Source organism: Ambystoma mexicanum, chromosome 1p, assembly GCF_040938575.1.
Source record: "Ambystoma mexicanum isolate Mex_15411 chromosome 1p, UKY_AmexF1_1, whole genome shotgun sequence".
Classification (NCBI taxonomy): Eukaryota; Metazoa; Chordata; class Amphibia; order Caudata; family Ambystomatidae; genus Ambystoma; species Ambystoma mexicanum.
The window spans coordinates 978268915-978295401 of NC_090921.1; the positions used below are offsets into that span (position 1 = coordinate 978268915).

General features: G+C 45.2%; 1 protein-coding gene across 2 annotated transcripts in view; it reads left to right on the forward strand.

Moving 5' to 3' along the window:
• The window catches only part of ADGRG5 (adhesion G protein-coupled receptor G5), a 651384-nt gene that overhangs the window by 532827 nt on the left and 92070 nt on the right, over window positions 1-26487 (forward strand). For both annotated transcript variants that reach the window (XM_069654199.1, XM_069654209.1), the window contains one exon: window positions 8856-9121. In XM_069654199.1, the coding sequence (XP_069510300.1) occupies window positions 8856-9121 (266 nt within the window). The remainder of the gene's footprint in view (window positions 1-8855; window positions 9122-26487) is intronic.

A 26487-nucleotide genomic window follows, 5' to 3' on the forward strand; every position in this document is an offset into this window, starting at 1 on the left:
TGAAGACTTTGTAGCCGGAAACTATGGTGGTGCTGGACACATATAGATGTGTTGAGGGGTGCTCCCAAAAACATAAAATCCACATAATACAACATACGTTTCTTCCAAGGTATTGGACAATCCTGATCACCCAAATGTGGTAGTCCACTTGAGGTTGAATGTGGTCACTGGACTTTTGATCTCCTTTCTGCACCTGAAACACAGCTGCAGCAACCATTGTGCAGTTTTTGATTACACAGATGCAACAATTGGAATATAAATCTGACAGAGAAGTTCAGGTTTTAAAAGGTACATATTTTCTAGGGATCATTATACAGGTAGGTTGACTAATGTGAGAAACCTGAAGGTTTCTCCCTAGCTAGTCCCCGGGGGTTTGTCATCCTGGTGGCCAGGACACGGCCATCGCTATTGGATCCAGTTCCTGCGGGTGGACCAGTGATGGAGGACCACCTGGATGGGGGTCCATGGGGAGTGGGACACAGACGGGTGAGACGCTGTATCCCCTTCTTACAACACCTTTTCCCCATCATACCATGTAGGGTATTCCAAAACACTGTCCCCCTCTTTTCCGACACAAACACTTTCTCACAACACGAAAGACAATGGACTAATACCAGAGCCGTCTACCTGACAAGTCCCAATACAAGGGTCAGGCAATTGACCAGAGTCACACACACCTGACGGCCCTTTCCCTTCCCCACAGGGATAAAAGGTGGAGCACAACGGCACCCTACGAGCAAGGCAGACCGCACAACGTGAGAGCCAACTCGGCACAGCAGTTCAAGAGGAGGCGAAAGACAGAGAATACCGAAAGGGTGACAAGGGTAGAAGTAACCTTGCCCCTTCCCATCAATGCCTGTGAAACCTCCGCAGGAGACGGAAACAGAAGACCGCGAACAAAGGCCAGCGTGTGTTGCAGCAGATGTCGATGGTACACAAGACCTTCCTCTGCTGATAGCCAAACCAGGGAGAGACGCTGGTCTCTGTGGTACCAACCTTGACTCGAAGGAGATGAAAGCCAAGCGGTTCATTACAGCCGGTGAGTCAAGGGGGAGTCGATAAAAAACCAGGCTGTGTTAAATGAGAAGTGGCAAACCGCTAATTTGAACTTTGGGAAGCTTAAAGGAACTTTTGAAAAAGTGAGGGGGAAGCCTGCAACAGAGGCATCTGGCACCACGTGGGTGCCCACACAGAAAATTCTGGACGATTACCCGAAGGCAGAGACTACCATAACCAGTCCTTGGGAAAAGGCAAAGATCGGTCAAAGTGGTCATACAGGGTCTCGTAAAATCCTCTGTGCTGTCAAAAGTCTCCACACACTTGGCCTAAACAGTGGAAAAAGTAAGGGCTTGGCAACACCAGCATAAACCCGAAAAGCTTTCACCAAGAAGCTGGCCACTTGAACTTCTCTACAGGTTGGGTCAGGGGCGTGACTTTTGCACCTCTTTTTCTTGGGTTCTTGGCTCTCGTCCCCAACACCCATAGTCATCAAAACCCTCGACGAGTTGCAATGATCTTATGCCTGAGGGGACATTTCCTGAACCTTCTGTCCTCTCCTCTCCTTTTGTTCTCACTGCTGCCTCCACTAATCTTTGTCACAGGCTGTACTTCCATCCCACTCATACCCCTCAGTTTTAGGAAGTGCCTGCTCTTCTCTCACTTACCTCAGGTCTTTTCATCTGACCTTCTCTCTGGTAGCCCTTCCCCCTTTGATTCTTCCTCGGCCTATTTCCTTAACACACTCTTTCTTCCCCCTTTTAATGTAATGGCCCTCCAACCTCCTCCTAAATACACTTCTACTCTTCTCACTTGATGCCGTATCCAACTTCCTCAATGCAGCTTCCTGCCTCCCCTCCTCTTTTCGCTCTCACTCCAGACATCTCGCTTTTTCTGGCGTTTTTCCTCACCACCTCTGTACTCTTCTGCACATCCTTCCTCCTCTCTTTCTCTCTGGTCTTGTCTGTCCAGCCTACTTCCTCCTGATCCACCTGAATCGCCTTCTGCTTTCACTGTCAACTCTCTCCAAAGCTCCCCTCCTCCTCTGAACACCCACACTATGGTGTAAATGCCAGCGGTCTATATAGTGGCTCTTGGTCAACCAAGTTCATGTGTTTACTTTTATTGTTTATGGGAGCAGACTAGTTAGTCATGGGTGTCCGCAGTTTCCCTGGCCCATTTGTAGCACCTCACCTCACCTCTCTGCATGGGGCCTCACTACAACTACAAGATTTGATTAATGCAGGCGACTATTATGAAATCACATGCTGTAGATGCCTGAAGTGGGAATGGTGCTGCAACTAGCTCTGCCACCCAAAGCCACTGCACTAATCCTCTGCATATGCAGTCTGTGGAGTGAAGGGATAGCTGCGCACGGCTAATAGGGCAGAGTTGTAAAGACTGGTAGGGGGTGATCTGTACTTCTGCTCTCTATATGGTAGAGGGGAGGCACAGAGGACCCCAGCCTAGATTCTCTATTCGGTAGCTATGGTCGAGCAATCAAGGCCTAGCTTCTCAGGAGGTGATGCAGGCTGGTTCTTAAGTACAGTGTAGTCCCCAAGCCCCCACAAAGGAATGTCCACACACTGTATTAGTTAGAACACAGTCTTTATATAATCAATATTCAAGGTTATGTACACTTATCATAATAACTCACTTTGTACTTAGGAAAATCAACAATACGGTAACAATGTCACACAGATCAATAGAGTGAAACCAGCAATAGAGAGAGGAGAGAAAATAAGATGGTTGAGCAATAGGCAGAATACTGGCCCCTACCACTAGACACAGTTCTGTGTGGAGATCCCCCCAACTGGGCAACCTGTAAAATAAAGATATAGCACAAGCCCAGTCCATATATTGTTCTGCAAGTCTTATTCCCTCCTATATTGTTTTTACCGCCCCAATGTACCTGGTGGAGTCGAGTTCTTCGAAGAGGCGTCGACAGATCCTTCTTGAGCGACCCCCTTTCAAGCGGGAGTCACGGATCGTCGAGAGGCGTCGAGAAGCATCGAGGAACTCGGCGTTCGGCGGCGGGGAATCGACGGCCCTTCTTGAATGCCTTCCCTTTCAAGCGGGAGACACGGGGCGTCGAACGTCCGACAACAAACAGGGTAGAACGGCGTCAATGAGGCGGCAGCTTCGATCCAAGCGGTGCTCGTCGACGACGGAGCGTTGGCGTCCTGCAAGGCAGAGGCGTGCGGGGCACCTCGATGACAATTGTTCTGGACCGCAAAGATTGTGAAGACGGGGGCCCAGCAAGGGCATCGAGTCGTTCGAGTCTTTGTGGTCTTCGGGTGGCGGGAAACCCACCGGCAGGTTTCTCCTCGGCGCGTTGGTCGTCCTCGACTTTCTCCGGCAGGATAAAGCGGTCGACGGTGCGGACGAGGGAGTCCTTCGATTCAAATGTTCTTAGGCAAGGAGCGGACGGCTCCAGTCGTCGGCGGCACGGCGTCAAGTGGTTCCCACGGCTGGGCAACACAACTTCGACGGGCCTCCAGCGGTTACACAGACCTGCGAACCCTGGTCGACGGCAATGGACTTCGACGGCGGCGAAGTCCGGGTGCTTCACTTCGATCTCCTCGGCGGTCCCGTCTCGGGTCGGCAGCCTTTCGAGGGTCTGACTTCCAGGGCGCTTCGGCGAAGATGTAGCGGTGCTCGATGATCCCTCGGAGCACGGGAAGAGGGCGCCTTACCAGGTCCTCTCTCGGGTCAGTCCTCGAGGTATTCGGCAGCTTTTAGATCGGTCGAAGCAAGTGCAACAGCAAGTCTTCTTCTTCCAGCTGGGCGTCGAGGATCAGCAGTTCCAGTTACTCTTAGAGTGGAGACTCAGCTTCTGAACGCTTCTGAACAATTACCAGTGGTGAGAGGTCCCCAGATATACTATTCTGTCTCTCATCCACACTGCTGGCACACACTCAGCAGCCAATCATACAGAAGGGCATTCATGCAGTAAGTCAGCCAATCAGGCACACAGTGCATTCAGGCCATACTCCTCCCGTTCAGACACTCACAACAAGGAATGTGGATTGGGACAAGTACCCAGCCATTCAACACTACACACTGCATTCAGGCCAGTTTCGGGCAGGGCTGTCTCAGTCTTTGTCTCTCATGCCAGAAACAAGACAACCACAACAAGGAGTGTATATTGGTCACACACTCCATTCACCCAGGTCCCACCCACAGGAGGTACCCACTACATACAGTCACTGGGAAGGCTCCAGTCAGTCTAGCTGGGCCTTCACAACAACACCATATATGGAACTTCCACCCAACAGCCAGTCAGGGGGAAGGGACAGAGTCAGGGCTTCCCAGGACTTTGGGAAAACAAGGTAACAGGCAATAGAAAGCAAGAGGCCACAGGGGCCATCTTGTTTCCTATCAGGAATCAACTGATCCCAATGGCAGAGCTGCCACCAGCCCATACCCTGCTCTGTGGGCCACCCACAGGTGCCCAAAAACATACACTAGGGGCACAGGTTTGTACCCCTACCAATGGGTGCCATAAGGGTATCCCATGGGTCTGTTCACCAAACCAAAAGAGAGAGCTGCACTGCCAGGAGTCCCACATGGACTCCTGGGCAGAAAATACGACAGAACACACGATAAAAAGCAGTAAAGGACAAGGATTCAGAGGCCCTGTCCCTCTGATGCATTTCCAGCATCACAAGGGTGTTAGAATTTTGAAAGATGGGTGTGGTCCTTCCTCCATGAACACCATTCTCCCCTGGTTCTGGTCATTTGATCACAGTTTCTTCTATATGGTCAGGACTTGAAAATGCGTGTCTCCTGCCAACCACATTGTCAAATGGCCAAGATGTGTGAATAGCCTGTAAACACACATTGCAAAAACAGAGGTCAGGTGGTTTCTGCATGTGGTAGATTTGAGGAAATGGTGCACAGCAAGGATGCTCATGTCTTGAATATATACCTGCTTGGAGCCTCCAATTAATGGACATGGCAGGTTCTTGCTCAATGGAATGAGCCCTAGCAAAGGACTGGGGAATGATGGAGTAGCACAGGAATCCCCTCCACACTGTGGCGGAGTCCAGCATCACATAGAAGGTGGCAGCACCTAGCCCCTGCATTACTGTATTTCAGTGTGCACTCGACAATGGAAATGTGGTTCCTGACACACAGACACACACAAACACATTTGGTACTAATCTATATACCCACAGGATCCTTTGCCATTATGCTAGCAAATATTGGCGTGCTAATGGTATCCACGTGTGATGGTGGAAGAGTGACAAATGTAATGGAAAGTTGCTATACATTGGACATTGTGACCTAGTCACACTGCTAGCATTGCATCCAGTCCCCTGTCCGACTGAGAGTAGGACTGAGAGGACCAGCCCTGGACCCTTCCCGAAACTGCCTGAGAGAGGAACGGGTAAAGAACTGACGGAGTTTTAGGTACTGGATCTCCTCGAAGGCAAATACCTAATCTATCCCAACCACCTCCACCCCCGACCGTTCCCAGCAGCAGTGGTTGTGAAAGATAACCTTTTATTTCCCCCACTGCAGCATATAACAAGATTCACTCCTCCTCCCCAAAGGAAAACGGTTTAGCACAAATTGGAACTTACTATGGGATTTCCTGTCCCTTGTGATGGCCTTCTAAAACCAGAAACCCATAAAACAAACTTCTATGGAGGGGGACAGCCAGGATGCAAGGCAGTAGCAGAGCGGCAGACAAACACCAGTTCTTGCACAGGAAACCGACTAAAAGAAATTCAAAATGTTGGCAAGCCTTTTAAAGACTTCCCTTCCGTGGGTTAGAATAGGAAGCCAATGAACCAATCAACTTGAAAGTTTGCATCAGCCAATGAGATGACACTGAGATTTTTAAAGTTGAGGCTGGGATCCACAGACAGCGACCAAGCTGGGAGCTGAGGAGAGGAGTTTGTTGAGAACACTGGAGAGCACAAGAGAATGGGAACCTCTGAAGCTCAGAAGAGGGATGGGCTACTTTGAGGGGGAGAGCCCCCTTCAGCCACAGAAGAGGGGTGTGCTTAAGTGAGGAGGTGAAGAGATCCCTGAACCTCAGAAGTGGAGGTTTGTCTCTGTGAAAGAGGTGAGCCCCTCAGGCCCCAGAAGAGGGGCGTGCTCCAGGAAAGAGAGTCCATTGAGACCGGAAGAAAGAGACCCCATACCTGAGGGAAGGGGGTATGGGAAGTAGTAAGAGAGAGAGTGACCTGGACCCCCAGAAGAGGGTACGTGTATCATAAGAGAGGCCCTTGACCTCCAGAGGAGGGGCATGCTTCAGTGAGGGGGTTGTGAGCCGTGCAAGCCAAAAAGAGGGGTGTGCTGCATTGAAGGGAGCGTGTATTGGAGGAGGAAAGGCCATTCCCGGAAGGGTGGAGTAAATTACGGAGAGAAGGAGAGTCCCAGTAAGGTGAGGACCTTTAGGACAGTTGGCAAAGGGAGAAAGCCCCAAGAGCATGAGAGACAAAAAGATGCCTCATGGTCCCCAGAAGAAAGGATAAGAACTCAGCTCTATCAATCACTAAGCAGCAGACCTGTGTGTCTGGAACTTTCTGTATGCCTTTTTATTTGCCATCCTCCATATATAATTGTGCTATAAAAGACTACATTTCCCAAGAACCTTTATGTCACAACCATCCTGAAACCCTTTCCATTCAATAGTCTTATGTTTTACTTTTGCCTAATAAAACCCTTTAACTTTATTCCAGAGTCAGTAGTTGTGTATTCCCTTGGCAATGTGACAACATATACACACAATCAAAATTCAGCGTGGCAAGGAAAAGGGTGGCATGTGGGTAACTCTTAGCAATCTTATGGAATCACTGAGCTGGACTGTGTCTAACGCTTCGCTAGCTGCACCTGTCATTGGGAGGCACAGCCTTCCAATTATTCTCTAAGCCAGTGCACCTCCGAAACCAGCACAAGCCTTTTATGGAGCCATTTCAATTGGATTAAGAAGGTCATCCTGCATCCTCAACCAGAAGTACAATTAGTGAAGAGCACTCTGCCCACCACTGCCTCCTCTTAGTGCAAAAGCCAAGACTTGATCAGAGCCAAATTACGCCATCTGTTCCACTGGTGAAGCTCTTTATGCTCCAACATTCAGAGCATGTAATACCAAACTCCCTCAATCACTCGGTTTATAGTACACAGGTTTATTGTGCCTGTTCATTCATCATTCTCCATGCCAACCCAGCAAGGGATGCCACCTGAGGTTTATGAAACGAATACCATTCAATTGTGTGATAATAACACCTCTATTTTGAGTTCCTTGATTTTCTCGGTTTGTGACAAGTGCTCCTTATTGTAATTATTATTATCTATATCGTCATTGGAGCTGCATGCAGGAATACTTTCCAATCACCAAACGGCTTTGCACCACATTAGAGGCAGTAAGGTAGGAAGGCTTGCTGTTGAATCTGAATGAGGAAGGAGCACTAAGAAGAATGTGAAGGGAGACACCATGCAGCCAGCAAGTGTGGGAGAATGACTCTGCTGACCATGAATGGAGGAGAAACACTGTGCAAAGAACTAGTGGAGGAATAGCACTCTTTTACACAGTGAGTGCCCGGAAGCATGAGGCATGTGTGAGTACTTGTCAGACACCAAATGAAGCAGTAAGGGTGGAAGAGTCACTGTGCAAACAGCCAATGGCATAAAGGCACTGTGTAGACAGTGAGTAACACAAACGTACTGCTGGACTCATTGACTCTGGCGCACCACAACCAGCCAATCAATGTCAAAATGTATAACTTGATTTCAGAACAAGGAACATGGGCCCTAGTGGATTCTTTCACCTCAATGCACATCTCACCAAAGCGGTAGGAAATCTCTGGCCTTGCCAACAGCGTCACGTATCACATGGAGAGGTATCTGTATATCGGGTAAAATATGCAACCTACGGGCTGGAACTACCTGTTTCTCTTGTGCTTGCATGAAGGGTATCTGATGCGTTCAGGCTACCAATACCTTGTATCACCAGCGACACGCAGAGAGCCATTAGAAACAGCAACGATTCAGTAAGATCACGACTATGCCCTTTGCCTGAGAGAGATTACGTTCAGTGGAGAGTTTGTAATCTTTTTGAGTCCTGCAGTGATTGGTCAGTATTAGCATTGTTTAGTCTTAGGAGCCATGTAAGTGCCATGTTGGTTATGAAGATTTCAGATCATGCACTTTTTTAGATGCTAGAACCATGGAATGAGCCTTGAAAGGTATCACTAAAGGATAATGTTTATAATATCACAGTTTACCACAAAGCCCCATCCCAGATTCTTCACAGTTCTAAGCACGATAACAGCGGGCATTATTCTTACCCAACTCAATAAAACTCACTTTACTGACTACAAAATGATGAGGGGCTGAGTCAGGCGGCTCAGGACCATTACCAGCTTTCACTTGAGCTAGGTCTTAAGAGCACCGAGATGCCAAAACCACAAGCACTTGGCTCGACCACCATTGATTTTGTTTCTGTGACCTCAGATATTTCTTTTGTTTTTATGTGTTTGCTCACTCACAATTCAAATGTGTGCCTGAGGTCACTGTTCTCTGACCCCCTGTGAATGCTGAATCTATGAGTTATCATGGCCTGTTCTTAACCACCATTTGAAGACTAATTCCACATATTAGGTTATGTAAGGTTTTTTTGTGTGTGTTCTTTTCCTTTATATTTCTATGCTAAGCTGTGCTAGTTCATATATTTAACCTTTGTGGTGCATTGTGATCCTTGCCCCTTCTACCACTTCTTAGCAGTATTCTCCTGTTGCTTTTCTCATCATTAACAGAAAATATACTTTGAAATGGAAAGCATAACTTTGGGGATTCTGTGGGAGTGGCCCTTATCAAATGGCTAATACTGATTATCCCTGCAGGTGCTGGGTTGTGTCTTGGGAAGTAAACTATGGCCTGAATTTAGCCTATGTGGGCTTCATTTTCGTCTTCAATGCCAGCATCCTTATTATAGCGACGAAGAAGATACGAAATCTCCACACAGCGAAGGGACAGGCTTGTCGAGATACAATGACTGTGCTGGCATTGACCTGTCTTTTGGGGCTCACCTGGGGCCTGGCCTTCTTCTCCTTCGGGGCCATGCTAGAAACACAAATCTTTGCCTTCACCATCCTCAACTCGCTGCAAGGTTTGTAATATTTTCCTTATAGCAGAGTCATGAAAACGTTGATTGCCACTTTTCTCACCTTGTCCTTGATTGCATGTTTATTTTGTATGAAACCCTGAATCTTGGATGGATAAATGACCTTTGTTTATCTTCAGTTAAGCTGTATGTTGCACATCAGAAAATATTGTTTATGTACAAAAGGTCCATGGAACTTTTCAAATTATTCTGACCGTGCTGAGGTGGGGTGAGGTGCACTGGCCTGTGGAGAAAGTATGAAAGGATTTTGCCAATAATAGATGATTGGAAATGGGGAGATGCAGTCCAAGATCAGGCCTATTCGCAAACCAGACCCACCACCATTGAAATTTGCCTGCCGTCTTGATTACCATTATTTGAGTTTGCCCCAGAAATCTGTGTGGGTTGTCCAAGTGGGAAGAAAATGTTGCATTAGGAATTCTTACCATTATGAACAGATGGGGATTTGCTACTAATGAATATCCAAGAATTAGCACCCAAGAGAGTGTTTGTCCAATTGTTTGGTAGGGAATGTCGGCAGAATCCAACAGAATCTGCCCGTGTTCTCTCAGCAATATGAACATCCCCCAGGTGCAATAAGATAACTATCGAGATAATGGAACATTTGAGGATGAGGTGGTCCTTAAATGATAAGTTAAAACCACTTGGACTTATTCCACAATATATTTATGATGTTCCAATAATTTTGAATAAATGTAAATCATTTCTGGAAAACATCATCAGGCGACCTGTGAAATATAAAGGGCCACTACATGTACATGTTTCAATCTAAAAGGATCATCTTCAGGTGACTGTTAAATAAAATAAATCAATAACTGTAAGCACTTGACCATTATCCAAACCAAATCATACACATAAATATGTAACTCAAAATTACAGAACATTTTGCTTCAGCTTGCTCTATAATGAAATGATCACTGAATTTAATGTCTGCACTTAAAACACTTGTTTTGTGTTACGTAACAGTTATTTAAGATTCCACAATGCATTTTTCCAACAATCAAAGGCACAACAATGGAGGCATGATTTGCACTTCCATCTGCCAATCATTTCATGCTAAGTGTGGAGGAAGAACTGATTCTATCTTCCCTTGACGGGCACACAGGAAGCTTGTTATGGTCATGGAATATTGATTAATTATTTGTTCTATGGACAGGCTCTGATGATCATTTGTTGAATTTTCTTTCATTTGTGAAAACAATTCATACCACCATAAAATTCTCCTTCACATTGTCAAACCCAAGTATTACCTTTTTGGAGACTGTTGTACTCCTGTCAACTGCCAATCAGTTTGTGTTCACGGTCTATCAAAAGAACACAGATAGAAATTGCTTATGATTTAAGATATCATATTTGAAGTTGCCATTATCTTGACAGTTATCTCATGATTCATTCTTGATCTATGACCAAGATCGAAGTCTGAGACAGTGTTATAAAACATTTAAGCATTGAGTGCATCGTGGCACATATTTTCTGGTTATTCTCCCGCAGGTGTCTGACATTTTCTTTTCAGCCTCGGCACCTCAGGCCCCTTGCCCCATTGTCCCTTATCCTGATCTGCCTTGTGTCAGGTTCCCCTTTAGCTTACAAGCTAGGGAAGGTCATTGGCAGCTCTGGGCAGGTGTGAAATGAACCAAACATGCGGGATTCTAAATGTTGTTATGGAATATTAGAAAGTCAAAATCAAACAGACAGGAGTGATCCCAGTTCAAGATGGGGACTGCAATGCTTAGAGCTTATTGGCTCTTCAACTTCTGTCAGGTAGTTTGGAACTTTGAGAGAGGTTCTAAACTGCCTTTCATTCAGATACTCAGTTTAGATGGTCACAGTTCATCAAGCTCAACAGAAAAATGCATTGAAAACCCAAACAAAAGAAAAGAATACGCAGGTCACGATCCAGAGGAAGGACTGAACTGAGTTTTGAGAAGATTCACAGTATTGAGCAGCAACTGGAGACAGTGTTCTAGAGAAATCATAGTCTACAGCAACAACTGAAGCTAAGTGAAGTTAATACTTAATGACTAAAGTAAAACTGTTTATGTACAAAGACTTTAATGTACTACTCTTGTTTGGGTCACATCTTATTCCTGGAAGTTTTCCAAAAGCTTTCACTCACTCTGTGGGGCATGTACAGAAGTGAATTATTAACTTTGTGCGCTTAAATACAAAAAGCAAGTGCGTGAAGCGGCAGCAATCCATTGAACTAATGACCTAATCTGCCACGGTGTACCACGCGTACAAACAATTAACTATAGCATGAGTTTTAACTTGCATTCTCTGTGCAATAGGCTTTTTGGAGAGTCAGACGTTTTCGCTGGCCTTCGAATAAGGGACCATGGAGTTTGTGTTTTTTGCGTGTGCGCACTACGCCGGTCTTCGCAAAGCTCATTTGATTCGCCGTGTCAGAGAAGCATACCTCTGAGGAGAACGCAGTTTTTACATTTGCACGGTGAGTGTGAGCACAGTTTTGCGAGGCAGCTCAGAGCCAGCAGTTAACTGATTTAAAAGAGCGCAAGGTAATGCTTTTCAAGTTGACTTCCAGAACAAGTAAAAAAACTTCAATCCACAGACATTTGAAAATACAGAACAAATACCTGGGACCATTCATTATAGATTCTTAGGGAACATGTTTGCTCATAGCGTTTTAGGAAGTTTCATTTTTCTTTTGAAAATCCTAGTTCAAGTGTTTAAGGGAAAAAAGAAAATATAATTCATGATTTCCTTTAGAAGGAACAATTAAGAGGTTTAATAGAGGTTCTTCAGTAAATATTTAACTCAAGACATTTCTGAGAACTAAAGCAAAATTCAGAAGTCTAGTATGGTGTAGAAATAGCATCAGACAAGTCAGAGTAAAGTGAAGAGGAGTTCAGGGAAGGAGTTTACCCAAAGGCCTTGCAGCAGAGAGCAAAGGCTCTCAGGTATGAGAGGGGAGCTTTGGGAAATATACGTGGGATGTTAGGAAGTTTTCCACATGGTAATGTACTATCTGTATGTTTGTTCACAGGACGAAATGAGTCGTCAACCCAGAGCAAGGCTTCAGAGGGTGGCAAAGCAGGACCTGGTTTGTTATTTTATACACTTCCCCTTTCCCCCCAGGGTTATCAGCCCTGCAATTGTAAATTAGAGGATTACAGAGAGGATGAACCTAGGGGGTGTGTGGGGCCATCATCTGCTCCTGCAGGAATAAAGAACTGGGACTGGAAACCATGCACCTGGCCCCCATGGATTCCTGCTGGCCCCCATCTGCACTTGCCGCTCTGGCCCTGCCCCACCAAAATAGCCACCATGGAAGCAAAAAAGGGACTTTGAGCCTCATTACAGTTTTGCCGGTAACCTGCCGTTAATTCCAGCGGGATAGCAGCAAAGCTACCTTATCGTTTCCACCGCCCGATATCCTGGTGTTACTGTGATATTACGGGCAGCAGAGACACCGATAAGCTCCCATTCCATGGATGGGATTGCCGAAATTACCAGCACTGGTAGTACCGGCACCAGTGATTCCTACATTTATTTGCCGGTAGCGGCCTGAAAATCCCTTCCCCAGGCCTGCTGGTATTTCACTGCCCCAATGACAAACTTGTGTTTCCCCGGTCCAGACAGAATGCCGGTGCCGGAATTACCAGTATTTTCTCCGGACCGGGGAACTGATAATGAGGCCCTTTGTCCTTTTACTATTTTCCATCATGACCATCTTCTTGGTTTGTGTTATAAAGGATGATCCAGGGCATTGCGGGTAAGTCCATTCTTAGTTTCTTTATTAAGATGTTAAATAAGTCCAATAAGATACAGAACAGGAACCCGCTCGCTCCCACCACCCTGGCTACATTCTTCCAACTGCTCGTAGTAGAACACTAAGGACACATCACTCTCACACTCATACGTATGCATTCTGACAACCTATCATTCACTCTGATCTCATACATTCCAAACCTGCATCCATCCATTCATACAGCAAAGCACATCACAACAGTATGTCATTTTTTAGGGTAGGTAGGGTGCATCAAAGGTCACAGCCACAATTTCCCTTAAGAAACCCAACCTATCAGCACCCCAGAGGGAGTCCGGGATTCTAATAGTGATAAACACTGTAATGTTGGGTATGCCTGGCTCAGGCTGGCGGGCAGTTACCGACTCAGTCCACCTCACATAGCTGTGGTTATTGCTATAGTTTAATGTGCTCCATTGATTATTTATGCATTTATTGCAGAGTGCCAAACCCTCAGGCATCAGGGTGCTAGTTACATTAAGTGTGAGGTGGCATTCTTCAAAGTGCAAGACCACACATACAGATCACAACATACAGGTGGTTCTTATAAGCATAATCTGGCAAAGCCATGCCTCATGTTACAGGGGCGCTACATCATGCATACAAATGCATGACAGACAAAATTAAGGTAAATGCACAGTTTGGCAAAGCCGCGCTTCATGGTTCGGGGGCTACATCAGGCATACAGATGCGTGAGAGACACAATTAGGTTACAGCATGAGGAGTCAAGGTAAGGCCATAACAGGTATGTTGCAGATTTAACATTAGACTAGGGGGCAAAGATAAGATACATCATTAGATGGGTTGCAGTGCAGGAAACGTCAGTAGATAGCAACATGTTACATAATGCCAGATTAGGACCATATACAGCAAAATGCGGCATGCAAATCAGATAAGGTAAGTTCCAGGTTAAATCCATGTGCAGTAGCAAGCTGTGGAAGTCAAAGTAGGTGGCATAAACATTAAAATGCAGGAGGGTACGTCGGAGGTGGATCCAGTATGAACAGGGGAGTGATAAACCGAAAGACTTTAGTTAACAAGCGAAAACAGCGCCCCACTGGCTGAAGTCGCAACAGTGCACGATTGGTGTTCTTGAACAAGTGGACGTGCCAGGGATCAACCAGGCGGTTGGTGGCGGCAGGGGCAATGCAGGTGAGGGAAGGTCTGTGTTATGGAGTGATATGAATGCGCAAACGGGTGGAGTCGAAACCCTCAGTAGCTGGGGGCTGAAGCTGGAATGCGTGGATTTGATGCAGATCACCGATATAATGTGCAGTGGATACATCCAAACAAATTTGTATGTACTTATCGCAGTACCTATGACCACCCTCACAGCCTACTTCAACTGGCCAGATCTTATTAAAATCATCCCTTTGGCCAGACCTGCATTCAGGATGAGACTAAAGAAAGCTGGTGCCACTTGTAAATCCTATCTCATCAGAATGTAATACAAAGCTCAAGGGATCCGCTCTTCAGTCTATGCATTAATGCAAATATATATTTTTGACTTGCGTTATTTTTTATTTGGCTACTAGCTCAATAAGAAAAGTTAGTGAAATTATTATTTGCAATCCATTTACTTGTTCCCCAAAATAAGACTCAGTTAAGAACTCTTTTTTTCTGCCAAAAGTGGTTTATGATATTTTGATAGTAACCAAACATTTTTCTCTAGTATTTTTCTTGTCAAATCCTTTGTGTAGCAGGAAAGAGTTTGTGTTCACTGGATATCTAGCGAACCCTCAAGTGTTGCGTAAACTAGACTTAGGGTTTACAAAGTCTAGACTGCCCGGTAATGCTTTTATCATCGGAATCAAAGTAGACACAGTATCTAATTCACATATCTATATGCAGGCAGTCCTCCCACATAAAAATCAACCTCTTGATAACATATAATTGTGGCAGGTCAGGTGTTGTTCCAGGAACACCTTAAGCCATATGTTTTACAGAGTGAAAAGCTGAACGACTGTGAAAATGAGAATTAATAAAAGAATCAATCCTGTGTACCGTCTCGTTGTCAGGTGCAATGCCGACATGGTGTTTTCAAGGGAGCAAATATGGGTGGGGATCAAATATACTCTACTGTATTTGGAGAGTCTGAGTGTCTGGTACACATAGGGTAAGAGAAAGAAGCAACACTCAGTAATGTAACTGGAAAGAGCAAGAGTTCAGGCACAAAACTTGCAGTTGAAAGAACTCGGGTATATTGGTAGATGGGTGGAGAATTGAAACCTAGCTGTGGCAATGGAAGATGATCAGAGATAAATGTAGATACAATGAGTGAAAGCTGAGTTCAGGATTTTAGCATGAGATAGTAGGGCAGCTGGCCAAATGAACAATGTCACAGCCACGCCCCAGGCTGGGGAGTAATGAGGCAGAGTGTGGGCAAAGTACACCAAGTGTAGAAAGGGAATGAGAGCTCAGGTGCTCAGCTAGAGGTCTGAAGAGATTGTGTGCAGAGTTTTGGAAGGGTAGATTTATGGTTCAGAACTCCAACTAGATGGAGGTCTGGCTGAAGAAATGGTTGCTTGGGGGAGGTCTCAGTAACATAGCTGGAGGTGTTGATATGGGGTTTTCCCGGGAGCCGAGGGGGTGGGTGCATCTAGGCTTCTGATAAAAGCAGGGCACTTGTGGCATAGGTTTCCCATGACTCACCGATTGGTTAAGTATGGTGAACAAAGCAAAAGCACGCTCTTAGGTGGTAGTGAAGCAGACAATGCAGGGTAACACTTCAGTATTTTGAAATGTAGAGATGTTCTATTTGAAATGTAATTTATTTTTATTTTGCAGTGGCGCTTTTATTACGAGGTGTAACACCAATATAATACCCTCCCCCCACTATAACAATCAAAACCACAATCTTCGACATGAACCAGGCTGCTTTAATAAGAGTATTTAACTTCTATCAAAAAGAATAAATTGGCAAATAAACAGGTGGTCCCCCAAATCGCAATGCTGGAGAAGTCACCTCAAAACTATACAAATGAATCCAGGCTACAATTTTAATTAATGCACTTAATGTGGCTATTTTTTTATCACTAATATTTTAGTTTGATACAACACAGGCATCCATATATATTTAACCAAATATTAATGGCTAATATGTGCTAAGGTATTTTACTATGCAATTCTCATCTCAAGAATTAACATTCAAGGTACATCAAATGTGTGTAGATAAACAGTGTTATTGTGTCAGAATGCGAGCTATCAACACGAGAAAACATTTATCAACACAAAATGACATTCACATAGGAATAAAATACAGCTTCATAATTCTCGCTTGAAGGGAACATTATATCAAATGTATCTTGAGTTAATTTAGCATCCAGCTTCCTTGTTCAAAATAAAAGATGACTCAAAGTAAACGATATAGAAATGTGGAAAATGTAATATAGTGGGCATGTAGTTAGAATTCTATCAGTAAATCTTTGTATTGGAATAAAATCATAAAATGGAATTCAAATGGTTTAAGTTTTTACTAGTAAGAAAAAAGTGTTTTTGTTCAGAGCACACAGGTATTCATGTTACATGAGAATGTAAAACAATTGAATGATGTTTACAGCATTCAGTAACTTTACAGTTCATATTCAATCATTTGTATGGAGGAGAGGAGGGCCGGAATGCAACTTGCATTTCCCCCACCTCCCTTCCTCTCCACCCTAGAAATGCTGCAGGCCGCGCAAATGCTGGAGATCCCTATGGGGCCTGCCGGCTTTACAGGGGGACCTCATAGTGATCCACTGTACACCCTCAGGGGATCGTGTACAATTACAATGAAACCCTCCCTGACATGCTTGCATGTCGAGGAGGGTGTACTTTCAATTGGGAACACTGCTTGTCATGCACGCATGATAAGCAGTGATCTCACTTGAAATGAAATCATCCCCGACATGCTTGCATGCTGGAGAGGGTTCATTTCAATTGGCTCGCATGGCAAGTGGTGTTGCCAATGAAAAGTGAATGCTGCCTGGCATGCCAGACAGCGTTTACACGTTTGCACTGCAGGGTTCAAATTGAGAAGGGCAAAAAGCGGCTCACACGTTGTGCCCCTGCCTTTCCCCCTTTAGATCTGCTATCCGCGATGCAAATGATGAACATGTAGTGGCGTAGACCGGCTTACGGCACAGCGTAAACGTAATGGGGCCCCACCACCAAATTACCCACATGAGCTCCATGGTCAGAAAAACTCAAAAGAGCTTGAGTGTTAAAGCAGTGAATAGCTAAAAGGGAGGTTTTAACAGGTTTTTATCTTTGTATTAAACGGTCAGGGGAGAATTCAGGAAATGCTCAGCCCAAGGGTATCATCCAACGGCTTCAGCGCCTTCAAAACCTGGCGCCCGGGTGGCAACAGGGTCTCCCTACTGGGCACATTTCTCCAGTGCTATGTAACCTGCACTGGCTTCCAGTGGCACAGCCGGTCAAATTTAAGGCACTCTGTATTGCCCATCGGGCGCTGCATGGACAAGGGACAGAATGCCTCCATCCCAAATGTACCCGGTATTTTCCTACTCTGTCTTTGCGCTCGGCTTCAGCCGGCTTGCTGTTTGTGCCCACTTTTCACTGAGTGCCCGAGGGCAATTTCAGTTGTTGCCGCTCAAATCTGGAATGATCTGCCAGTGACAATACAAAATCTGCCAAATCATTTGACTTTCAGGAAGGCTCTGAAAACATTTCTGTTTCAGTTGAGCATTGCTGCTGGATGATGGTTTCTGTTACTTCCCTCTCTAGCGCCAAGATACCTTGGGGTGACCGTGCGCTATACAAATTTCAATAACATAGCAATGAAACACTCTAAACAGGTTTCTAGAACTAAACATCTTGTATCTAAGGACAATATGCTAAATTAAGAAATGTAATGGTCTAGAGCTGCTGCAGAGCATCCATGTTTTTGAAATCTCATGGTCAAATCAGTGTAATTGTGTGAAGCAATCACAGTTTACTGTCCCCTTTTGCTTGTTGAACCAAACCCAAAAAATGTAATATTTTACTTTATATGGAGCAACAAATAACCCCTGCCCTCTTTCATAGTTCTGCTATGAAGGCATTTATGGTCACGTGCAGTGTGGTAGGAATTCACTTGTTTTGGTTGTCAAATTGAACCTCATGGTCAGGAATCAGCTTCTGGGATATTTCAGGGTTCCCCTCTGGTTGGCTGTTTCCATTGGTTAGAATGTGGAAGAACTGGGCATCCATGTCATCTGGTCCTCCTCAGCCTCATGGATCCAGGTCTATAGGTGTTCCCCATCCCCAGTCCGCTGCTGGCTCAGTTGGGATATCCCTTCTGGCCCAGTCCCTTTTTACTTCTGCAGATGTTGGCATACATTCCTGGGTCAAATTCTGTGTGTTGGCAGGCAATGACAAAAAGAGCCACCCTTCCTTACTCCCATAGGAAGATCACTTTTTATACCAAACCAACATAGCACCATTTCACCCTTCATTTTAAATTGGTTGAGTTCTATGATTCTCCCATTGTCTCACTCACACTAGGCCTCTCCTCCTTGCTTCTATCGGGCCCTGGAACTTGGTGTGTCATAAGAGGGATTTGTCAGCTGGAAACTAGCACCCCATGAGTGAGATCAGATAATGTGCTGAAATATTTATTTTGTATATTATTCCTTAAGTACATATTTGATCATTAGGACAATGACATATTCATATTTGTGAGAGTACTCTGAATTCTAGGATATAACTTGGGTTTCTGTTACTTTGTGCACAGTGAGTTTATCAATACACGCAGATTATGCTCAAAGTATACGTTTTAATATATCATTTGTGTATGTGTTTAATTCACTTGATCATACTGAATTCAGATCTGCATGTGGGTTTTCAGTGGGATTAATAGGTCCGATGTTACAGCAGAAAAGATTTCCATTGCGTAATCCTTACTGTATATTTTAATTAGGTGTATGCTGTGCATTTGAGCTTGTAAAATCTTTATTTAATGTGTGCAGCCTGATCATTATCAGTGGTTGACCATGTATTGTTGACCATTTATTGTTTAGGAGCTTATTTAACTTGACAAATGAATGATTTAAGGGTCGTTTTTACCTTCGCTTTGGACTACTGGAACATGTGTACATTTTTTCATTGGGCCCAATGTTTTCTTCCTGGGTATCTATTCTTAAGAGAATACATTTCTTGACAACCACACATCCAGTTATCAAAGCGATGGTGGTCTTTTAGATTGGCTTAGAAATACAAGCCCTTATTTTGGCTGGCTTTAACCTATACTACTTGGATTTTCATATATTTTCTTGCTTGGAACCAAGACACATTAACTTAAACAAACACAACTGTTATATAGGCATTGTGATAAATGATAAATGAATGGGTGTGGTACACTAAACATTTAGGTTTCAGATGAGCTGAAATACACAGTTTATAAACGGACAGGTTTGTTATGCTGCACAAAGTGTTTTCCGTCGCATTTACAAATAGAAAATGATCAATCTCACCCATTCTTACTTCTAAAGATAATTGAGCAATATATTAGCCTGAACATATAGAACAAACATAATGAAGTGATCTAGAATGAGTGTTCGGTTTACCATTTGTTTATAAAGCTCTAAAGTCCAAATTGCACAATTTATCAAGTTGCATCTTGAATAGCATTAAACAGCCCCACCGGGGCTACTATCCACTAGCTGTGAGGAGCACCAGCTCCATTCCAATATGGCCGCTCTGGCCGTGCCTCCAGCGACGTGGCACACAAAAAGGTCCACCTCTGTGATCGAAGGAAAGGGAGGAGATTTGTTCACATCACCATAAAGCATTTCTAGTGAACCGGCAGGCAAATCCAGTCCACTGCGAAGGGCCACTGCAAAGGGGCAATTTTAACCCTGTCTGGGCCAGTCAGGGGCGAGATGGCTGCCTCGACCCAAAATCCCTAAGGTACGTGCATTCAACTGAACTATGCAAGCCAAATTGCTTCCTAACTAAGCTGTTACCCCACTAGGTAAGCATCATCCCGACCCCATTTCTCCCTCCCCTCCATGAGATTCCCGTCCATGTTCGCACAACCGCCCACTCACCACCATACGACCCCAACTCCTATGGTGACTGCACCAGTGACAAGTGCATTTCCAGATCTACCTAGTGTGCCTGCCAGTAGCTCTTTAGGACTGTCCCACCTGTTGGCACATACCGCTCCTTATTCCTAGGTCACTGAACCAAAACCCTGTTATTATGGAACCTCCTCCTCAAGTCTCGCTCCACTCTCTTCACCCACTACACCTCGCCTCACTGCACAACAGCTTCAGCCTTAGGCGCTATCAACACGTACTCAAACTGGCCCAAAGCACCAACTGAACCCATCTCCAGGGCTCGCTCCAAGACACCAAACAGGCACTCGACCTAAGCAAATTCCCCTGCCGACCACTCTGACACTCCCATCACTGCAAACAGTACCTTAGTGACATCCACACAGATCATGAACGATGACTCCAAGCATGTCGGGTCCACTAATGCCCCCCTGGGATGCCCCCCAGTCTGCACCATCTTTACTGCTGCCCTGTGCCCATACCAGCATTCCTGACCATAGTCATGCTTTGAAGGCTCACCCTAAGAAGTATAGCCCCAAGCAGGATAGCCCCAGCCCCCTGACATCACAAACTTTCACAGTTTGCACAATAACCATAAAGACACCAACCTTTCGTCTCCCGCTTCGCTTACTTGTGCACTAGTGAATGCCAGGAATACCAGCCCACCGTTTAGACATCGTCGACTTCATCACTACTAACAATCTGGACATCCTAGTGGTATCTGAAACCTCATTACAGGCTGCGTCCGGCCTCTCCCTTTCTATCGCTTTACCCACAGGTTATACCATCCTACAGAAGGATAGGCAAGATGCAAGAGGTGGCAGAGTTGCACTCATAAAGAGTCTTTGCCACTCAGAGAAGTATCCTCATCTCCCTTACCAAGTGGTGAACTTCTATCAGCCAAACTAAAGCTCAATCACCATCAATCACCATCCATCTGGTTAATCGCTCCCCTGGTCCCCCATTTTCATTTGAAGAAGAGAACATGCACCTTATGTCTACCGAAACTAAACCCTCCTCCAAAGTCCTACTCAGCAGAGATTAAAACCTTGGCTTCCAGGACACCAAGGACAGTCATGCCTCCCTTACCTCGATTGGTTGCACCCAACACAGTCTCAGTCCCACACATTGCAACGGCTGCATCCTGGATTGGCTAGTAGACCTGAGCTATGGTGCATTAATTACCTCTATCTCACCCTGCCCATGGAGTGACCATCACCTCATCACTATATTTATTCCCTCCTCTTCTCCTAAGCCTTCTCCCACTCCACCTGGCCAGCCTCTTTGGCCAGAGGCTCCCATAACCTCACCAAAGATGGCATCTTGACCCTGCTGCACAAGCTTCAACCACCTCTACCTCAGTCACTTAACCCGATCATCCTTGTCTATCTCTGCAACAAACCTATCACAGTTGCCGTGTACACTATCGCTCCTCTAGCCATGCGTAACCCTAAACTGGCCAAGCACCGGAAGGCTAGGTTCACCGATGATCTACACACCATCCGGCATGAACAACACAAGGTGGAAACCACCTGGAGGAATTCCCCCACAGACTCTAATAAAGCACACTTTGCCTCCATTGCATAAAAATACAAACTGACCAGACTCCAGGCAAAAAGCAACACTTAAAACTCCAGAATCGCAAATGCCAAATCAAGCTCTGGTGAGCTTTTCTCAATCTTGTGCGAGTTATAATCCCCTACAGCCACCCCGACTTCCTGCATCAAGCATCCAAGATGCCCTTATCAACAAAATTGAGACCCTACAAAAAAAGATCATCTAAAAAAATACAGCGCTGGGCACTCAATGTATCCATTCAACCCCCCTTTGCCCGCAGACAAACCCAACCAGCCCCTATTCCACTTTTGCCCTGTGGACGTGGCAGAGGTCTCTCAACTTATGAAAGGTCTTAAACACACTCCCTGGATAGGGGACACATGTCCAGCCTCCATCGTAAAACACTGCACCGAAGCACTCCCGCCCTTTTTCACCTCTTTCATCCATTCCTGTTTATTGTACTGTAGCCTGTTGCTTAAGCCCAGTGCATTTGCACTTAGCCTTCTGCTTAAGTGACATGCCCACAATGCACCGGAAAATGACTCTGGAGCCGCGTGCTGCATCTATTAAGTACCTGTAACTTACCTGCTAACGTCCTTTAGCCTTGTGCTGCATACATTACTTGTCTGTAATCACCTGATTATGACTGTTCAGTTGTGCTGCACCTGTAACTGTAACCTATCTAATAATGACCTTACAGCCTTTGCTGCACACATTACCTGTCTGTAACCACCTGATTATGACTGGTCAGCACTGTGCTGCAATTATACCTGTAACCTACCTAATAATGACTGCAACATTTTGCTGCACACATTACCTGTCTAAAAGCACCTGATTATGTCTATTCAGCATTGTGCTGCTCCTATGAACTGCCTGTGACCTACCCTATCATGATCTTCAGCCTTGTGCTGCAGATGTAATTTGACTAACACCTTTCAACATCTTTTAACACCATATCCATTGTAACTAGCGCCTAGATACCTCAGGGTTTTGTCTGCTCATATAATTGCTGAAGTAATAAATCATTTGTGACCAGTCAAGTGCCATCTAGCCTTAAGGAAGCATGGGTTCTTCCATTATTCAAGAAACCCACCTTAGACCCAGACGTCCCCACCAACTACCGTCCCATTACCGCTGTCCCATTTCTTCTGAATATCCTCGATCGAGCATCCTATCTCCAGATTCAACAATACCTTGAAGCTAACAGCATCCTCGGACTACTCCAACCAGTATTCAGACTCGGCCAAGGAACCGAATATGCGCTATTAAACTGAAAAAACAGCTGGATGATATCAAGGATGCAGGCAAGGCCGCAGACCTGCTGCTTCTCGACCTGTCTGCTGCATTCAACTTGGTTGATCACCAAATCCTGTGCCAGCACCTGTCCACATCAGCTAACTTCTCACCAGACGCCATCGCGTGTATCTCCTCTTTCCTGGCTGATAGAGCCATGAGAGTGTTCAGGGACAATGCTGCTACCCCGTCCCAGTAACTTGTAGCTTCCCCCAAGGCTCTTGCATCTCCTCCACACTGTATAATATATTTCCAAACTGTTATTTGATCTTATGAGTGAACGAGGCGCCTCAAACACCAACTATGCGGACGACACGCAGATCCTTATCCCTCTCTCCAGTAACTATGCATCTGACTCTGATACTTTGCGAGCAGTATACCAAACTACTCAGGCATGGATGGCTTCTCAGTTGCTGTGCTTGAACGACGACAAGACAGAAATCCTCCTTATCGGCTCCCAAAGAGTCCTAAACAAATTTGACAAAGCTTACAGCTCATTCGCATCAAGGGGCTCTCCATCCCAGTATCGAGCGACATAAAGACCTTTGGCGTCTACCTAGATGCCACCCTTTTGCTAGTGCCTCAGGTCGCCATCGCCTCCTCATCAGCCTATACCATGAAACTAATCAATGCTAGGAGACCATTTCTTTCCCCGGATAGCTGCCTTCATGTCCCGAACACTCATTGGCTTGAGGCTTGACTATTGCAACACACTATTTGCAGGCACTTCCTCTCGTTACATTAACAAGCTTCAAGTCATACAAAACAATGCCCCCAGAGCCGCATAAAATATCCCCAAGCAGGAGCATATATCTGCTGCCAGGAAACCGGGCCTGCTGTCTCCCAGTATGTGAGTGCATCATTTTCAAAACTGTAACCATCAAGCACAAATGTCTTTCCAGCACGGTCCCTGTCTACTTTACCCACAAATGTTAAAATATTCAGTCTTCAAGACCCTCCGGAGCTGCCAACACTTTTAAGCTGATACAACCGAAAGAGATCTAGTGGATCTAACTTCCCAGTCATTGCCTCCAAATACTGGAAATCTTTGCCCACTGCACTCAAGCAGATCAATCCTATTGGTCATTCAGAAAACCCCTCATGACTCTTCTCTTTGCATATGGTCCACTTCTACTTTAAGGACTGACCTCCTACCAACTGTGATTACACTCTGTATCTCTGTAACAGTGTCCTGGTGCCCAAGGGTTTGGTGCGCTTTATAGATGTGAACATAACTAAAATAAATGTAGAAATACATTCAACTGATATTTTTATGTCAAGGGAGTCCCCACAAAACCCCCTCTTTTGTTCTGTATTTGGCAGGTAAAAAAGTAGGGACAAGGTGAGTTCTCTTTTCATTGAGCCCTCTTTGGTCTCAGGATTTGGAGCTACTTTTTTGGCCTTGGGAAAATTAAAATGTACAGCAGCATTGGAAAGTTCAAAGCACTATGTATCAGGATCAAGGTTTACACATTTTTCTATTTATCATGACATTTACCAAAATGTACATTGTTACTTTTTCTTGAATTGGAGGCTCTTCTTAGATTTTGGTCTTGTTTTGTTGTGATAATTCTGTCTCTTTCCTTTGGGGATGGGGTCATCCACTCACCTTCTCCAAGGCTGCATATGCAAGCTGGTAAAACATTTGATTTTTACTGCAATAGAGGAGTAGAACGGTTGTTTTAATATAGCGCATCGAAACCAACGATACGTTTGCTTCCTACACTACATTTTACTTATTTATTTTTTATTTGTAATAACTTTAAGATTATAATCCCAGCAAAATGTTAGAATTCTAGCATTCATCCTTTCAATTTAACATCCTTATTCACCATGCTAATCCAGATTCCAGTTGACTGTTCCCTCTGATCCCTTTCAGAAGCCACCTCAGCTTTGGCTAAAGAGGATCCTTCTACTTGTCTAAGAGTTGAACAGGAATTTACAACTGCCCAGTCGGTTAATGTGTATACAGCATTTCTCTGTCTGATCCGCTTTCAGTTTTTTTTGTAGCCGACTAGAGATTTCTTGTCTGTAATTTTGAAGAATCTTTTCCACAAAAGTACAAGCTTTCTCTCCTAAAATTGGTTCCTTTGAAAGTTATAGAGTTAGACTCTGCCACATAATTAGTATTTCTTTTTCTTCTTGAAATGCTTTATTTGGCAGAAACAACACTAAGTACAAAGTAAACAATTCATCAATTTATGAAGACATACTATGACCTCAAGCTATTGAGATCATAGTATGTCTTCATACTATCCACAAACCTCTTCAAGTTTTGTTGGGTATAGGCAAATGCATTTTGCAACTGTATTTGAAGATTTTCAATGTATTCATTATTAGGACCCGGCGAGGGACAATGAGATTGTAACATGCAATCTCACTGGCCCTCGCTGGGGCGTTACCCGACCGGGAATCCCACAATGTTCCTTCCTTCCCTGGCAGGGTGTGGGGGTGTGGCAGCCTATCAGCCAATGAGGAGGCTCGGAACAGGTTAATCCCCGCTCTGAGCCACCACACGGCTGAAGGCTGCCATCTTCCTCGCCTGGGATCAAGGTAAGTTTCCCCATGTCCCCTCCTCCATCCAATGAATTCCCTCCCCGCCCTCCCAACAACACTTACCTTCTTTTCTGTCCATTTCGGGAGCGGACGCGTCTGCTCCAGATCCGCGACAGGCCGTCATGGAATGGACTACTACTTGTAGTCCCTTCTTTCCTTTCCATGGCGGCCATATTTTTTGGTTACATTGTTCCCTATTTTTTTAATGAGCACCATGGAAAGCGAGAAGGGACTACTTGTAGTCCCTTCTCGCTTTCCATGGTGGCCATTTTGTTTGTTTACTTTTTGTCCTTCATTCTCAATGGCCGCCATGGAAAGGGAAAACGGACTTCGTTTTCCCTTCCCCGGCGGCCATTATTTTTACATTTTCTTTTTTTTTTTCTGTTCCGAAACGCTGGAGCCTTTCAGAACAGAAAGAAATGCTCTAAGTACCCCAGATTTACGGTCCGGGGTAGTAAAAGCAATAGGCCCCTCTCAGGGGGGCAGTACCACTTTGTTAAGGCCCTCGTGCCGGGGCATTACCTGAAATGGTAATCCCCCCCTGCTCGGGCCTATTGCTTAAGTAGAAGAGGTGATAATATTCATCTGCTCCTGTGTTTGGTATTCAAACAAGAGAGTGTGTCCTAACAGGAAAAAATGTGTGTTTTAACAGTGGAAAAAGTCACTGTGCACTGGGCCTCATTACACGGTAGGCGGTAGCCATGGCGCTATTACCGCCATGGCTACCCCTTACCGCAGTCGGAGTCGGGGTTCCTGGAATAGGGACTTACCGGTCTATTCCGACCTTTGAGGGACCAGTAAATCCCCATTCTGGGAACCATTCCCCATTCCCATTTGAGCCCCCCTAGGGCTCAATGGGAATGGGGAAGGAGATAATAACGGTACCGCAATTTGCGGTACCGTTATTAGCTCTGAGGTCCCTCAGCGGGAACCATCCATAACGCCTGGGCAGACCACACGTTAAGGACGGGACCCGCTGAGGGACCTCGTAGTAGGGCGGTAGGGGATTACCGACACCGGTGCCCTTACCGGTGCCGGTAATCCCCTACCGGCTACCGTGTAATGAGGCCCACTGTCTCAATATATGATTGCTGAAAAAGGATGCCCCTTTGCTAGGTGCATATAGTTAACACCTAGTCTGG